Consider the following 16,681-nt stretch of genomic DNA (forward strand, 5'->3'; position numbering starts at 1 on the left):
TGAAACAATAATCTCTCGCTGCAAGATTCTTTATTTCCAAAGCTAAACGTGTTCTTCTGAAATAGAGATCTTTCAATAAGAAGCTTGCTGGTTCTAAAGGTGATAATGGGCTCCAAGCATCCAATGAGGAAAGTATTTCTTGTCTCTAAATCCATTACTATCTGCTTCTCCAGCTCCAGAAACATAGTATAATGTGCATTTTCTTGCTCCTCCATCTCTTCTTTTGTTTTCTGTAGTCATACGCTGAAGGAAAAAAACATACTAGGAAATAATGCACTGTTAAGCTTTGAAAACTGTATGTGACCCCACTGCTTTCCAATGGATTGTGTCAGAGCTGTCACAAATTAATGAAAATAGGCATCACCTAGGGCTACATCAATCAACCAAAGAAACGACAGTTTAGTTATTTAGTATTATTAAGCCATTTACCAAAGAATGGATAGGCAAAATTCTTATGTGAGTAAAGAATGGAAGGCTGGAAGCCATCCTTCCTTGAAGGAGCAATATTTATAGAGAAGTTGCCAAAATGTAACTTTTTGAACAAGCAACTGGTGTAAAATGAAAAGCAAATTCATAGTTGTTAAATGTCCATAGGCTCTAAGGCTCTTGCAGGGGGTTCACTTGACCAAGAAATGCGCCCACATGAACTAGGACCATCTTTTCCATTCTTAAGAACTGTAAATATGAAATAAAGAGCTGCTAAGCTATTCTGATTATATCCATCTTGGTTTTTTGAAAATACTGTGGAAAATCCTGTCTAGCAATATAGGTGCATTTTAAAGATACAAAGAAACACACAAAGTTTTTTTAGTTCCAAGTATAACATACTGTTTTCTCTCTCTCTGTCTCCAGCTCCATTTCAATTCTGTTTTGGCTTTAAACTTTTCATACTCTTTAAACTCCTGCTCACAGTACTTCAGATATTTGACTTCTCTTTCGAAGTAATCAAGTACACTGGCATGCTGTAAACACAGTGACAAACAAGGGTCATTACACGCCCAGAGACACAGATCTCTTGCTGATGGTCTGAATGGTATTAATGTTTTATCTAAATTGGAAATATAAATATCTCTGTTTCTCCCAGTAGTTTGCAACAAAACAATGTAAAGATGTGACCAACTTCAAGCACAAAGAAACCATGAACTACCATACTTTGGTATTACACTAGGCATTCTTTTTATCTGGGATTTTGTGTTTTAGTTTTTATTAGTCTCTTCAACAGCCTTGTGTTTTTCAGTGAATACTTCAGTTACAATGGGCATAACCTAAATATTAGTGACTGTTCCTTGGCTGGTAATTCTGCACCATAAACAGTTTAGTTCCAAACACAGGTAATCTGTGCAGAAGCAATGTGTTTCCTCGTATCACTCAGTTACCTCCTGCTTTGCTTTGGAGAAGTTATGTTTACTGAAATGAAGCTGCTGACCTGATGTTTTATTGCTGCCTACTGCAGCTCTGTGCATGGCAGACCTTTATGGGATGTTTATGAACTATTTAAGTGCCTGCATAAACTTAAAACTGTAATAGAATGGGAAGATGATTTTGTGATGTAAGAGTAACAGATGAGGTAGCAGGCACGACTGCTAGACTGAAACACTGGCTCAATCTTTGGCTGGGAGTGGGGAGAAAAGAACAACTGAAAACTATGTAGAAAAAAAGAGAAATTAAAACTGCTTGCATTGTTCCCACGGCCTTTTGGTACAGATAGTCCTTATTTCATGAGCATGAATGAGTGGGAATGTTAGTAACAGTTTTCAAAATGTGCTTTCACTAAACTAGAACCAGATACGAAGACATGTAAATTGAATTACCAAATTTAAAGGAAAAAACTTAACACAAATGTGGACAAGAAGGTGTAAAGAAAAAGGAATTCAGTATATATACATTACTATGCACTCTAAAGCCTTGTTTTAATGCATGAAAGGTGTCATTTTATGGATGTGGCAAAAAATACTGACCTCTTAATTGTGTTTTCATGTAGCCAGGTTGGAACAGTGGAATTCTGCCTACTGTCACTGAGATTTCCTTCAGTTGATTCCTATCTAAGCTCTGTGCAAAGCCAGCTTGGCTGCAGGTGATCTTTGGAGAATATGGCTATACTCATCTCAAATTAATTGCCTTTATTTGAAGGCATTTTTGTCTAGGCAGACTTGTTTGTGTGTTGGGAGTTTTCAGGATGAAGTGTCAAAGAGATTTAATAAAAATTCTTACCAACCTCATTACTTGAAGGGTGACATAGTGTTTGACAGATTTCCAAAATATGAAGTACTCCAAGATCATCAGAAACAGCTAGAAAATGCTGCTCTGCTGAAAGATATTTGACAAAAAAAACCATATAAACAATCCAAATTCCAACAGCAATGTGAACCTCCACCCAAAGACAAGCTACAGAGGGTTCTTTTTTTTTTTGGTCTTTTTAGTTTATTGTTCACTGCAGCAAAAAAGGCAACCATTTTGCTCTCTTATTGTATTAATTCCTTTAAAGTTTTTCTTTTAACAGACTTTTAAAAATGAAATGTTTTCAGTTGCTTTTATGACATGGTGGTATACTTAGAACTGATGTATCCATTTTTGTGTGTACAGTGTTCAATTTGTGGAAGTATGTACTTATATAAGATCATTTATAGTTAGATTTGTGTGCCTTGGAGTCATGGGGCATTTTGCAAACAGGATAGCACAATGAAGTGCAATCACCACCAACATACCTGAGGCACTGGAGGGGCTGATGAAAGTGATGATTGATTTGGAGATGTTCTGGAAATGAGATGGCTCATAAGTTTTCTTCAGTAAGTCCCAAATATCTATATTTCCATTGTCTCTGCCAATGAAGAAAACTCCTGGTCTTGTTAAGGACCATTGTCCTGCAGTGTATCTTCCTGCAGAGCAACTTGACTGAAGGATTGGTCCATTCTTAATTTTTTTTGAAAACAAATAAAAGATAGACCCAACAATCAAACAGTACTATCAATTCACTACTTCAAATCTCCTGTCTTTGGAAAATGCTCACAACTTAAATGGTCCCATTAGAAAAATTATATCAATGGCAAAATTCCTACCACCCGCTGCAGATAAAAAGGATTGTGGGAGAGTAAAAAACCTGGTATCTCACTTCCAGTCTGTTGAGGTAGTCTGTCTGTATGCTGTTAAAACCTGTAGTCTGGAGATTTTGTCAGGTGCAGCTAACCTGGATTCCTACATGAGACAAACTCAACCCCCCCCCCATGTTTCTTTGTCTTCACATGATGAAAAAACCTTGTCCTGAAATACAAGTTCTTCAGATTTGTTCAGCATGCATTCCCCTAGCAGCAGAAATGAGCAGCTGGGAAGCTGCATTTTTTACAAGGTTGGAATTGAGGAAAGTCACTTCACATTTTTTGTAAAACTCGAGTTTACTAAGCTATATCTAAAATAGTGTTCTGATGTGAAGAAGATGGAAAGCTTCCTTCATATCTGTTTTGTTTCTAAGCTAGGAAGCTTTGTGACTTACACGTTTCTGAAAATACAGTCTCTGAGCCTGTTAAAGACCTGTCTTGTATACCTATCCCATATATTACAGCTGTGCTAAAGTAACTTACTGTAACCCCTTCTTTCCAAATGGCAAACTTCTGGCCTCCAATGCTTAGAAAGATGTCTTTAAAAAATGGAGAGTTCTGGAGAGTGTTGATAGTTTCGGTGTGGAGGGTGTATTTCTGCAAGTGCATCTGACCTAATGAAGGAAAAAGGCAGTTGCTTGTTACTAGTGCCTTAGTGATCAAGAAACAAGAGTGCAGGACTCAACACTGGCCTGGAAGATACCAGCCTCTTTATTTTTGCTCACAAGGTACAGGAATTGGAATTGCCACACATCTATTTACGTCCACGATTTGTGCCAGTATCTTTGTGCTATTTTGTCATGCCAGCTAAAGTGCTTGCACTTTTGAGGGTACTGTTAAATCCAGGTGTCATCAGTGAGATTGACTATTAGAGCTATGAGCAAGAACCTTAAAAAGACAAAGTATAGACACAAATATTTTAAAGTTAATGATATATTAAGATTTAAATAGATATTAAGAAACTTGAACTTACTAACTGGTTTTTTTGAATTAGTATCAATTTTCATTTTCCAGTCAGAATAAACAACTTCTCCATCCTGTAGTGCCAAAAAAATCAAGCAAATGCTAATGTTAGAGCTTGGTGGCTTGTTTCAAACTGACTTGATTTTAAGCTGTGACTTTTCTTAATTATAACCATCATTAAATCTGATCTGAGTAAATTTAAACCTGAATTTGCAGCCAATGACTGAAAACACATTAAAGTTTTGCATCACCATTTTTCAGTTCTGTATTGCCAAAACAGCTTTACTTGCCATGATGTATGTAGGCAGTCCTTCCTGCAGAACTAGGTGCTTGGTTTTTATAGTTCATGCTTTGCTCCAGTATTTAGGGAAAAGGTGACGGGAAGCAAAAAGATAGCTAGAAGCCAAATTTTCATTTCTGTATGAACTCAGAACTGGGAAAGATTCATGAATTTTAGGTGCATAGGGTAGGTAGCGGGCTATGAATAGTTGGATTTCCTAAAATGAAATTAAGTTGGGGGCCAAACTGTAGTATAAATGTTTTCACCTGACATGTGGGAAGACACTAAAAAAAGTTACTGATCTTATGTGTTCTGGAATAAGGAAACACTCTGGTTCTGAATAGGTGGTTAAGCTCAACATATTTTGAAAATGTTTTCTAATTCTGCCCTCAAAGTAAGGGTTCATAGTCTATTGAATATTGGAGGTTTATCAATTTTTTAAGCATGTAGCTAAAAGTATTAATATGGAAGTAAAATATGGCATGTTCAGAAAGATCTTTTTATTTACACCTGAAGAAAACATGGAAGTTCATACATTTGTGAAAACTGTTATTGAGCTCTTCAGTCTTTCAGATATCTTGGATTAACATTTTAATTGGTAATATATTATTTTCACTTACTTCATTTCCAAAAAAAAAGTTGGTGGATATATTTTCTAGCACTTCCAGATTTTTGCTTGAAGAAGCACTCATCTCTGTATATGGGCTCTCTTTGATGGGTGCTCTTAGTGCACTCAGAGATTTTGCCTTCCCTAGGAAACAACAGTTACATCTTTTTATTATACACTGGAATTTATCAGACCAAGCAAACTCTTTGTCTTGTAAAGGTAGTTTGTGGATGAGGGGAATTTCAAGAGAAGATATGAAGAAAGACTGCCAAGTAAAGCAGCAGTTCTGTGAGTTATGGTTTCCTGGTGGCATCTCCCCATTGCTGCATCTCTGAAGTCAGTGCTTCCCACATCCAGACAATACTTAGGAGAGCACCATCCTGTTCTTCACCAGTTTTACACAGCACCAGAGTCTCTGTGGGAACTGCCCTTACACATGGCCCGTAGCTGCTGCAACCAGGAGCTAACATCTCTGCTCCAGGGAATGGATTATGTTTCTAAAAATAGTCTTCTGTAATGGCTGAAAAGGACATAACTGTTCCAGGGATAAAGAGATTGGGTGGGGGATTTGCATGGGCTCTTAAGTGAAACCGGATAGAGTTACTGAGTATATGGAACTGCTCAGTTTGGATTCAGTACATGCACATCTCTTAGCAGTCAACAAATTTAGGTCACACACTGAATACCAGTATTCTTAAGAAATATTTTCCCCAGATGTGTTTAGCTATACAGCATTTTGTTGCTCAGCTTTTATTATGTATATACTGAAATACAAGTTTATTAAAAACATTTTCCCCAGTAAGGTGTAATAAAAATATTACCTGAGGTTTTGTAACGATACTGCAGTTCCCTTAAACTAATTCTGGTGGGGCCATACTCTGTGTTGGAATCCCTTTCACGCAGATTTATCTGTTCAGAAAGAAGTGCATTTGCTAAACCGTTGTGTCAGATCTTTGAGGTACAAGTCTGAATGGCTTTCTGCTGTAATGGAACAGATCTTTGCAGTGTGTTTCTAATACTCCACAAGCAGTATTTGCTGCCTCACATAAAAGCAGGGAGAAAATGCTCTTTGTGTTACCTTTTTCCTGTAAGAATTTTGCTTTGTTTCTAGCAAAAAGCCCAAACAACCCAGCTCCAGTGGTCATGCATGTTTGAAAACTGTGCCAGCTGCAGCTATTCTGAGCAGCACAGATTGGCATGCCTAAAATGATAACTTCTTCTTACCTCACTTTTTTTCACAAGCTCCTATGACCATTTTCATGAAACTGAATGTTTGTTTGCTAGTAATTATGGTTCTGCTGACTATGACCATGTTCCACCATTTGGGACCCACTGAGATAGACAGCAGAGCAGTTGAAAAGGTTGACAGGAATTTAACACTGTTTATGCAACTATTGCACCTACTGCAGTTTTTTAGAAGCAGTCATGCTGTTTCTCATTAATTAGCTTTACAAAATGCATTTTATTGAAGTTTCAAAGGAATGTTGAAGCATTTAATTACATAATCAGAAAGAAAATCACAAGGAAGTCACAATTTACTGGAAAATATAGAGTTGGGAAGCAAAAGAATATGTTCCTATGGAGTTCTGGCCATATCTACAGTTAGGTTTGATCTCTGTGTTCTGTGTTTGTGTACACTACCTTTATGAGAGGTTTCCAGGAGAGATCTAATTCCTCATCAGTATCTGGGGGTATATAAGATCTTTTCTCCTCCTTTATTTTCTCAGTTAAAAATTTTTGACGATGTTCGATGGACGGAATATCCCAAAACAATATTGAGCTGCAAAATAATTGTATAATGTATAGTGTTTTGGTTTGAAGTTACATGCAATTTTCCTAAAATTTTAAAGCTTGGGGTTTTTTAACCTTTTATCTTCAAGCCTTATATAACAGTAGAGATTCTGAAAATCAGACAAAGGCTAAATAATTAATTTCTTCTTTTGTAAATGATGAAATATATTGCTTTATTTACTATTTCATCAGTTAATTATACCAAAGCAGCTTGATAGTATTCATACAGTTTGCTTATGGACAGTTATTGGGTGAACTAATTGGCAGTGCCTGGGTGAAATTCCTGAAGGCTGTAGCAGGTAATTTAGTAATTCAAATTGAAGATCAGTCCCAATTTTTGTGTGTACCAATTAATTTGCTGACATTCAAGGCAAATGGCTCCACTCACTTGTGTCTGTTATCTCATTGGAGTTTTCAGCCCTCTGATTGTTCCTTTTGCTCTATCTACTCTGGACATTCACTCACAGGTTTGATACAGCCAATGAAACTTTCCTCATTGCTGATATCTCTTTCCCTTTTCTAACAGGAGTTGTTCAGGGACTTGTGCTCTTCAAGTATGACATTACAGTGACTTCCCTGTTCTTAACTTCAGGTAAATACTTTCAATTTAGAACCTTGGTGGGTGAGTAGTTAAAATAATTTCTTCTATGTGAATTACTTGCATTACACTGCAAACTTATTAAGAAGTATATTTGCAATCTTTCTTCTCATTTAATTCTTCAAAGTCTTCTCTGTTATTTGATTAGGGAAAATAACTTTGCATCGTTATAAAATTTTGCTCTCTCTGACCCTCCCTTTGATGTAACTAACCAATACGTGATTCAGCCCAGCCATGCAGCCTGGAAGCCTTAAGCCTTCTGACATCATGAAAGCTAAACCTTTATTTCCACTTCTTGCATTCTGCTCCCTTGCCAGTCACACAGAACAATAACTATCGCAACTATTCAGTCCATGAAAGAGGAGATTCATAAAGAATAATTTTGCCAGCTAAGTCTCCAAATTTACCTAGAGTTTACAGTAGTTCTGCAGAAACAGGCCTTAGCATCTTTTAGGAGCTTTTTGTGCATGTCACACAATCAAATATAAGCGTGGGGATGTGGCTTTCCAGGCTAATGCATGTGTGATCAACACTCTTCTGAAGGTGTTATACACAGAATATAAACATATATATGCAAGGATTTTCAGTTAATAAACTCTTAATGCCATTACTGTAAAGGGTTTGACTGGACAAGAATGCAAAGTACTTGTCTTCTGCATACATAATTTCAGCCACTCAGGATATGCTGATAGGAATCCAGAAATGTAATGTGCTAGTTAAATCATGGATTATGCTTCATAAAGTATTCCAAAGGAAACTGAAAGATGTCTTGTAGAGTATGTATTGTATATACCAATCAGGGGAGCAGGTTACAAGCTGCAGGTAATTTTCATCTCTGTTTTCAGAAGTACCACCCTTTTGGTCACCCTGAAAATAACAGTAATAATTATTACAGGGGAAGAAGATGAAAGACAAAAATCACACTCTGATACATAAGTACTTCAACACAAAATAAGCTACTAGAAATAAAGTCACTGTTTCTGCTTGGGTAAGGTTTGAAAATCAGGACATATTAATTTGCAGTTATAAAGTCAAGCTGTTTTACAAATGTACTTCACGTGAACTGATACCAGCTTTGCCTGCTACACACCTAAAATTCCAAATTAACTTAGAAGGATAAATACTTACCTGTACCACTGCAAGTCAGGCCCTCTTTAATTTGCCATGTTTGTAACTTCTTTTATGCAGCTTAACCAAAGAGCTGGTAATTGAGAGATTTATCTCCAACAGTTCACTGTAGTGGGAGTGATGGGTCTTTGCCAAGTTTACACCATGGATCATCTATCTTAAATTATCTCTTGGCTAAGCCTCACTGTGGGATTGTAATGGTGCCTTCAAATGTTAATTATTAATATTTTAGTTTGTCTGTGTGGGGTTCTGCAGGTTTTATATTACTTATCATTTACCAAGTAGTTATTGGTTTATAGCAAATTAATTTTAATTACTCAGGAAAATAAAGGAAAGGTGTCAGGGGTAACAAGTGAGTATAAGCTAATCAAATCTAACTTCTAGTATATAAAAAACAAACATATTTTGGCAAAAATTGTACTTATAAAGTTTGCAGCAAAATTCCAGCGGTTTTTTTTTTTTAGGCCAAATTAGGCCTACTCTAATTTTCATGCATGAGTTTGTCAACCTGTAATCACAGTGGTAGTCTTGCAGCCAGGCAAAACTGAATTAGGTTCTGGATGTGACTTTGAATAATTTTTCATTAATATGTAATTATAAAACTGCTGATTTTAGGAACTGTGCCATAAAAACTGCTGTGTTGTGTAAAGGCTGACACATACTCCATGTTTATATAACAAAAAGTAAGTCCCAGTTCATGTTGCTAAATACTGGCGAAGTGACTCCTTTGTCAGTGTTATTTATGAAGCCTGGGTCTCCTGTATCTGTTATTCCAGATAAACACAAAAACAGCTTTTTGAGCCTAAACCTTGGCTAAAAAAACCCCACCCATACAACAAAAACCACAACAATGTTCTGCTGTCCAATCCCTCTCTTCATGCTTTACATCTGGTACCAATTAGTATCCATGACTATTACTGTATAAAATAATAATGAACAGTGGTATCAGCTGTCTTTTTATGATTAATGTGTGCCCTTTTCCTCACTTTTCTGGAAATGTCACTAAGGACTGTAGTATCTCTGAAGTTTTTTGGTTTGTTTTTTTTTTCCAAAATTCATGGATACATAATTTCCATAAACCTTTTAAGGATTTCAGGTTTTTCTTGGCCTGCTTTTCCACTGTCATTATTTTGCATTTGATGACATTTACATTAGTTTAGCAACCATTTGCAATACTTTGATAGTAAATCAGCACCCAGTCTTCCTGTTGGACCCTTTAAGTACATAGACCCTAAGTACTTTGGAGCTTTAAAACCATCACAGAAAAAGTAAGTTTTGAGTACACAGGCAGCATCTAGAAAAATTAAGGTGACTATAATAGCACCATTGTTGGGTATCCAGATATTTACGTAATTGAAGTTATTTCCTGGAATTCTTAGTGACAGGCTAGATTGCTCATAGTAGAAATTCAATACATTTTATATATGGAAGGCTTACTATAATTTTGAATCATGATTTTCTGTAAAGTTAAGGAAATTTTTTCCAGTATGAGCAGATTCATATCAGACTGAGAGCACAGTACAGTTATAAAGCACAATGAGCATGACAAGAGGCACCAGATTATTAATATTTACTAAATGCAGTGAGAAATAACGAGTACAAATAATTAACTCTTCGGTATTTTCTCTTGTGTTTGCATTAGAATTTCTGAGATGGTAGATTAGAAAAGCAATAAAAAGAAGAGAAGTGAATCTTTAAACTCACCTCAGAGTTACATGGTAGCCATTGTATATCTGTTGCTGGCTTTTTATTACTATATGGTATGGAAGAGGCTGCACAGTGTCTCACTAGAGGTGGCTCTGTGATGCTCTGCTGGACTTGGATAGGTGATGACTAGAAATGTTTTAAGAGAAATCTTAGTGTATTTCCAAAATAAAATAGTAGATCTATCAAAGAAAAAAAAGGTTACTTTGCATTCTGTTAATGCTTCTTCATGTATTTCAGATCAGTTTATAGAACTTTCTAGGGGTCTAATACCTTCCATTTGGGAAAAAAAAAAAAAAGCAAAGCATCAAAACAGGTCTTTGGATATGAAGCTCTGAAAAGAATTCCAACGGGCCTCCACAGACACACACATCATTACTGTCTCCTCTGCTCTTAGGTCTTCCTCCTACTTATTCTCTTTATTGTCTTTTTCCACTGAAATCATCTTCTCATCTTCCAAGCTACCTTTTCTCTGTTCATAAGCATCTAGAATACTTTCAGCCTTTCATTCAGTAGCAAACACCATCTGTATTTGACAGGCTTTATAAGGTAAGAGTGGAGGGCATGTTGGTGCCCATTAAAGAACAGACTCAGTGAAGCCTAAGTTTCACAAAATGCAGTAAACCTATTAAGGTGTACTAATCAGGTAGAAATTATATCACAATAATTGTGATAATGGTTTTATTTCATGAACTCATTAGGTTTGTTATCTTTTTTAGTGTCTCATTGCAAAGATTATCTACTCTTCTCTTTTGAGTCAGGATACCTTCACCCATTTTTCCTCCACAGACATATAGATACACTGCAATATACTTACAACAGAAGCATTTACCATATTAACAGCTGTTATCTTGATTTCATAGAATCATAAAATGTTAAGGGGTTGGAATGGACCTTAAAGGTCAGCTAGTCCCAACCCCCCAGCCATGGACAAGGACACCTCCCACTAGACCAGGTTGCTCAAGGCCTTGTCCAACCTGGCTTTGAACACTGTTGGGGTTGGGGCATCCACAACCCCAATTTGTATTCACTATTTCTCACTGGGCAACCTGTGCCAGTGTCTCACCACCCTCACAAAGTAAACAATTTCTTCGTAATATCTAACCTAAATTTCCCCTCTTTTAACTTTTACCCATTACTCCTTGTCCTTCACCACAGTTCCAAATGAAGAGTCCCTTTCCACCTTCCCTCTAGATTCCCTTCAGATACTGGGAGGTTGCTATGGGGCCTTCATGCAATCTTCTCCAGGCTGAACAGCCCCAACTTTCTCAGCTCATCTTTGTAGGGGAGGTGCTCCAGTCCTCTTATCAATTTTATGACCTTTCTCTGGACTTGCCCCAATAGTTCCATGTTCTTCTTGTGTTGGGGGCACCAGAGCTGGATGCAGTGCTCCAGGTGGGATCTCACCAGAGTAGAGGGGCAGAATCCCCTCCCTTGCCCTGCTGGCCATGTTGCTTTGGATGCAGCCCAGGATTTAGTTGGTGTTCTGTGCTGCAGTGCTCACTGCTGGGGAACCCCTGTACACCACATCCAACCATCACCCCCCAAATTACCTCAGCCACCACTGCTGCTGCTGTTGGCTCACCCTCTGACAAGTCAGTGATTTCATCAGCAACAGGTTTTGCACTTTGCAGCTTTTCTTCGTGTTTAGAAATATCCCACAGTACAACCTACAGTGAGAAATGAGTATATTACAAATTATATTTTTATATGTGTATTAATACACCTTATTTTTCAAATCCTGGAGGTTTGGGGAAAAACAAGAAATTCACTCTCTGCACTAGAATTTATGAAGTCTTTAAAGTATCTTCTCTTTAATCTGGTGCAATCAACAGAAAGGTTACACTTGTCTCTAAAAAAAGTCTTTACAACTTGACCTACTTATCAATACTACAAAGAAGCATCGTACAGTAATGGCTCAGCTATGGAACAACCAGACATAGCTTCAGTCCGGGGTAAGAGAGCTTCAGGACTCTTCTGTCTCTGTGTGTTACTATGGATGTCGAGTACCTCTCTTCACCCTTATGTTTATACTGGAAGAAAATACAGAAATATGCAATTTTATTTTTAAAGAGCAAAAAACCTGTCCGTCGACACAGCCACCAGCAATGATATTTGGATCACTTGGACTGAAGTGAAAGCAGCAAATATCTTCAGGAGCCTTCAACACTAACTAGTGAGAAGAAAAACAAGACAGTTGAGAAATACAGTCACACCATTTGTTTGTTCTCATGTTATTTAAATACTTGGCATATTTAAAAGTCTTGATGAAATACCTGGAGGCAGATAGGGTCAAAAAAACTCAAGAGAAGTATAACTGACTGATGGAGCAATGATTTATTAGAGAGGTTAACTTGCTCTTCATACGAAGGCTGCTCTCTTGCTGACAGTGCTATAATCCCTGATTGAAAGAGAAAATAGATTTTCTCAAAAGAGACAATTCAAGTTTCAACACATTGATAATTCTTCTAAATGACTTATGTTTATGCCTTCTGAAAACTGTGGAAAAAAACAAAGCAGGAAAGGAACCCCAAACAAACCAATCATGTATTTATTTTTTTTTTCTTTTTTTCAGATCAGCTTTGAGGAGACTATTTTTATTAATTAACAGTAAGTTATTTAAAAGTGAGTCATAGAACCTATGCATCAGGACAAAACTTCTCTTTTTTTGGTAGTGCTCCTCAATGGTGTAATACTGCACCTGAAATGATGTGACAGGCATATGGTCCTGGCCACCCATCAAGAAAACAAATCTTTGGTAACCCAATTAATTTTCTTACACAGGCTGCAGTGTTGGCTAGTAGTATGCTGGGATCTGGGGCATTTATATAGAACTTAATTGTGCCTTTAGGTCTGGCTGTGCAGAGCAATAATGCACAGCAGGGAGCAGGAGCTGACATTTAGTATGTCTTGTGATGCTCCCTGGCACTCGGCAGAGCCATGTCCCATTGTGGCTGTAGCATTCCTCACCAGTATTAGGCGTGCCATGAGAGCCAGGCATGGGGACAAGCACAGTGGTATGCAGAGCCATCCAAAGTCTGGCACAGCAGCTCTGCTTAAATGAGCCTCATGGGGGGAAATTTCTCTTTCCTTTGATTTCCACTTACACATTAGGGTAAAGGACTTTGCCTGGCCTGTGTGAATTCTACAAAGAATTTTGTCTGCCTCATTTTTCATTTTGTCTCAAATTGGCAATTCAAACAGGGATACTAAATCAGTTTTGATTTCTTTTTAAATTTGAAAGCTGATGATTTTATGAAAGATGCATATTTTATAGCTATCATATAATACCCATCATTGAAGACTCAAATCAGTGCTGTAGCTGCATTACCATAAATGGTTGGATGCCAGCGAACGCAGCTAATGGTTCTGTTCTTGAGATACTGCACATCTGTAAATGATTGGTATGCTTTAAGATAAACATCTGGCTTGCCTTCTTCTTTGTCTTCTGCTAGGGCCTTCCAGTCATCAAAAAAAACATCCATAATTTCATTTTGCTGCAATGCAATTTCCATTCTGTGTTGTGAAAAAAGGAGTTAACACTTCAATAATCCAGATGTGACTTACTCAACTGTAGAATTACAAATATTTCTGTAAAGAGGTAGCTTTTGTTTTTCACAAAATTATGAACACATTAGTTAAAATACCAAGTATTAATTCCTCAGTGATGTATCACTGCAAGGAAACCCTCTTGTGTTTAAACAGAAATAGATACTGTACCAAGAATTTAACTCTGGTTCTTTGTGGGCCAAGTACAGAGTAATTGTCCAATTCTTGTGCAAAAAATGTCATTAAGTAGGACTTGTCCCATTAATGGGACATGGCTAAGGGCATAATCATGGGTAGGACAGCCCCTTTGCTCCCTGCACAATCATCTGCTTGAGTGGGCAGTGTTTGAAAGATCAGCTTTGCAGTTTGTTTGAAAAGATGTAACGCTATCAACTTTAGCAGTTCTGATATCTATTTAAACCAACATTCCTATTTATATAGCATAGCCTTCATGGTTATTTTCATAGAAACAAGTATTAAGTTAACATTTGTTAATATTATAATAATAAAAAAGAAAAAAACATAGAAACAAAAAATAAAATTGGTATTTGACTAGACCAATGATCAATTCAGAGAAGAGTACTTTCTTGTATTCTGTGTTATTTCAGGTAGTCTTTAAGTGTATTGCTGCAGTAATTTTACCTTATATGTACTGCTGTAAGAAATTCTTTCAGTGTCTCAGAAGACAGGGTCTCTGCTTTTGCTTCATTTGACAGCTCTCTAGTATAATACTGCGTGGATGCGTTTCTTGGATAGGTCCTACCCAATTGGAATAAATTTGAATGTAAGTATAGAAAACATTTCAAAGACAGAAACCTGTGTAATGTGTAAATTTTAAATATACAGTTTTCTAGAAATTTTTTAGAAAAGAGTTTAAGAAAAAAGATGCAAACAGAGCATCCAATTTTGTTCTATTAATCAGTTCGTAACTGAGTAACTCCAGAACTTTAGTTGAGATAAGGAACAGTGCAGAGCTTAATAAATAAGCTGATAACTATTTTCTCATACTTACCATTTTGTCTGAGTACTAGTTTCTCTTACTTTTGGAACTGTTTGCACCCCCACATCCCTTTCAATCATTTTAATAGTAAAAGTATTGTCTTCATAGGATGTGCATTCAGCATAACTGTCTTTATCATCTGAAGCATTCTTATCAGTAAATGTAATCGGTGCACCAAACTTCCTGCGAACTCGAGAAATCTTGTACTTAATCTGGAAAAGATATATTTCCATGGCTAGCAGAAAAGAAAGTTTTTGGAAAGTTCATTCTGTAAAATGGCAGCATTCATATAATTGTAGAATTAGTTCTATTAATGATTTCTGTGTTGAGCTTACTCCTATTTCTGCACTTTGAAATTCTGAAGTGCTCTTATAAATAAACTGCATATGTAATAGAAGACAGGTTTGCATTTGTAAAACAAGAAATTGTAGCATTTTTGGATTACTGCCAGTAGAATAAGAGAATTACATTTTCTAATTCATGCAATATCAAAGCTGCACACTTAGTTAAAGGATTGATTTGTAGGAAGCCTTATGTAATACTCAATTAGGCTTCCAAGATGTAATTTTTCAGCTCTTCCCTATCAGTGGAATTCTCAGCTTTGGGTGAGGTATTTCAGCTTCCCTTGAAGTGCCTAGGGAGAGAAAAGCACTCTGAAGAAGATGCAAAAAAATTTTGGAGGAGTTTCTGTATGTTGAGAACCAGGAAGGAAGAAGGGATGTGTCTTGATTTCTGCCCACAAAGAGAAGCAGGCACTTGATTTCCAGCAGTAGAGAGGTATTGCTTTGTCTTGGATTCATATCCAGGTACTTTTCCCCAGCACCTCCCACAGAACTGGAAAGGAAAGAATGCTAAAAAATTCTTTTGAGTGGACCTTGCCAGCAATGCAGAATACAGAATACTTGGACTGTGAATGTGTTAAATTTAACGACTGTGAATTAGCTTTGGAACAGTCAGACATCTTTTTAAGTGTAAGGGAGATGTCCAGTTGCTGAGAACTATCAAAATTTAGCCAGTCTTCCCTGAAGAGGGATTTAGGTATTGAGTAAAAATTACTCATAGACAGTTAGGTGTTTGGAGATGCCCCACATATCACAAGTTAAGTAACAGCTGTGAGTGGATCTAGTTTTTGGACATATAATTCTCTCAATATAATCTGTAGATGTAATTAATCAAATATGTCCTTCTATAAAGTCAGCTTGTAATGCCTGTAAATACTTAAAAGGTGTTGCATGTTACTTAAATGTCATCTATATACTATGAGCTTCATGGAAACAGAGCAATGACTCCCATTGTAATCTGGCTAAATTCAGCAAAAAGTGGCAGAGGTGCCCATGATGATCAGGACTTTTGAACCTACACCTTAAAAAGTAGTTATGTCCAATGCAAGACTTAAAGAGAACAGTTTAAAAAAAAAAAAGTTTCTGCAGCACTTTCAGTGTTTGTTAAAAGTTTAGCTATTTCTATATTTCTCTCTCTTTGTTAGTTTTCTTGAAAGAACCCAAGAAAAACTGGGATTGCAGCTTCCAACTTCCTGACTTTTTTTTAAAGGAGCTTACATGTAGGGGGTTTATATTTATTGGATTGACTAACATCTGTTGGTTCTGACCTTTGTATCCCTTTCTTTAACAGATTCTTCTTCAACTTCCTTTTCGCTGCCAAGGGAAACCCAAGTTTTGTGGACTTCCAGAGTTTCCTCTCTATCTTCTTCTGTTTCTTTTGCAGTTGCTGAAAGCTGCAAAAGAAATGTTGAAAAAGAAAAGTGAGAAATGGTGCTTTCTCAAAAATTTGTTACTGAAATGTAAGTATGAACTAGAAACCCAGTTTTCAGTCTTCATTCATGCATTCTTTACTTTGGTCTCAGTGCAGTGAGCCTGGGTATACTGTGCCCCTGGGTAGGACTGGGTTAAGTCCCATCCATTTGTGCATTAGAATTTTCCAGTAAATGTTGCATATTTAATATTTAACT

The 16,681-nt window shown here is 36.8% G+C and overlaps 1 protein-coding gene across 6 annotated transcripts in view; it reads right to left on the bottom strand.

Annotated features, from left to right (window-relative positions):
* DNAI3 (dynein axonemal intermediate chain 3) overlaps window positions 1–16,681 on the bottom strand; it is a 27,689-nt gene continuing 11,008 nt past the window's right edge. The window contains exons 6-23 of one of the 6 annotated variants that reach the window (XM_069022948.1): window positions 16,322–16,447; window positions 14,725–14,924; window positions 14,355–14,471; window positions 13,495–13,679; window positions 12,440–12,564; window positions 12,247–12,336; window positions 11,717–11,833; window positions 10,164–10,292; window positions 8,125–8,198; window positions 6,584–6,722; window positions 5,764–5,851; window positions 4,956–5,086; window positions 4,066–4,129; window positions 3,576–3,706; window positions 2,706–2,910; window positions 2,216–2,307; window positions 829–962; window positions 160–243 (exon numbers count right to left, since the gene is read on the bottom strand). In XM_069022948.1, the coding sequence (XP_068879049.1) occupies window positions 237–243; window positions 829–962; window positions 2,216–2,307; window positions 2,706–2,910; window positions 3,576–3,706; window positions 4,066–4,129; window positions 4,956–5,086; window positions 5,764–5,851; window positions 6,584–6,722; window positions 8,125–8,198; window positions 10,164–10,292; window positions 11,717–11,833; window positions 12,247–12,336; window positions 12,440–12,564; window positions 13,495–13,679; window positions 14,355–14,471; window positions 14,725–14,924; window positions 16,322–16,447 (2,154 nt within the window). In that variant the 3' untranslated portion in view covers window positions 160–236. Of the gene's footprint in view, window positions 963–2,215; window positions 2,308–2,705; window positions 2,911–3,575; window positions 3,707–4,065; window positions 4,130–4,955; window positions 5,087–5,763; window positions 5,852–6,583; window positions 6,723–8,124; window positions 8,199–10,163; window positions 10,293–11,716; window positions 11,834–12,246; window positions 12,337–12,439; window positions 12,565–13,494; window positions 13,680–14,354; window positions 14,472–14,724; window positions 14,925–16,321; window positions 16,448–16,681 lie in introns of all 6 variants that reach the window. The other 5 variants (XM_069022946.1, XM_069022945.1, XM_069022944.1 and 2 more) reach the window with 5 other exon arrangements.

Source organism: Aphelocoma coerulescens, chromosome 8, assembly GCF_041296385.1.
Source record: "Aphelocoma coerulescens isolate FSJ_1873_10779 chromosome 8, UR_Acoe_1.0, whole genome shotgun sequence".
NCBI classification, from domain to species: domain Eukaryota; kingdom Metazoa; phylum Chordata; class Aves; order Passeriformes; family Corvidae; genus Aphelocoma; species Aphelocoma coerulescens.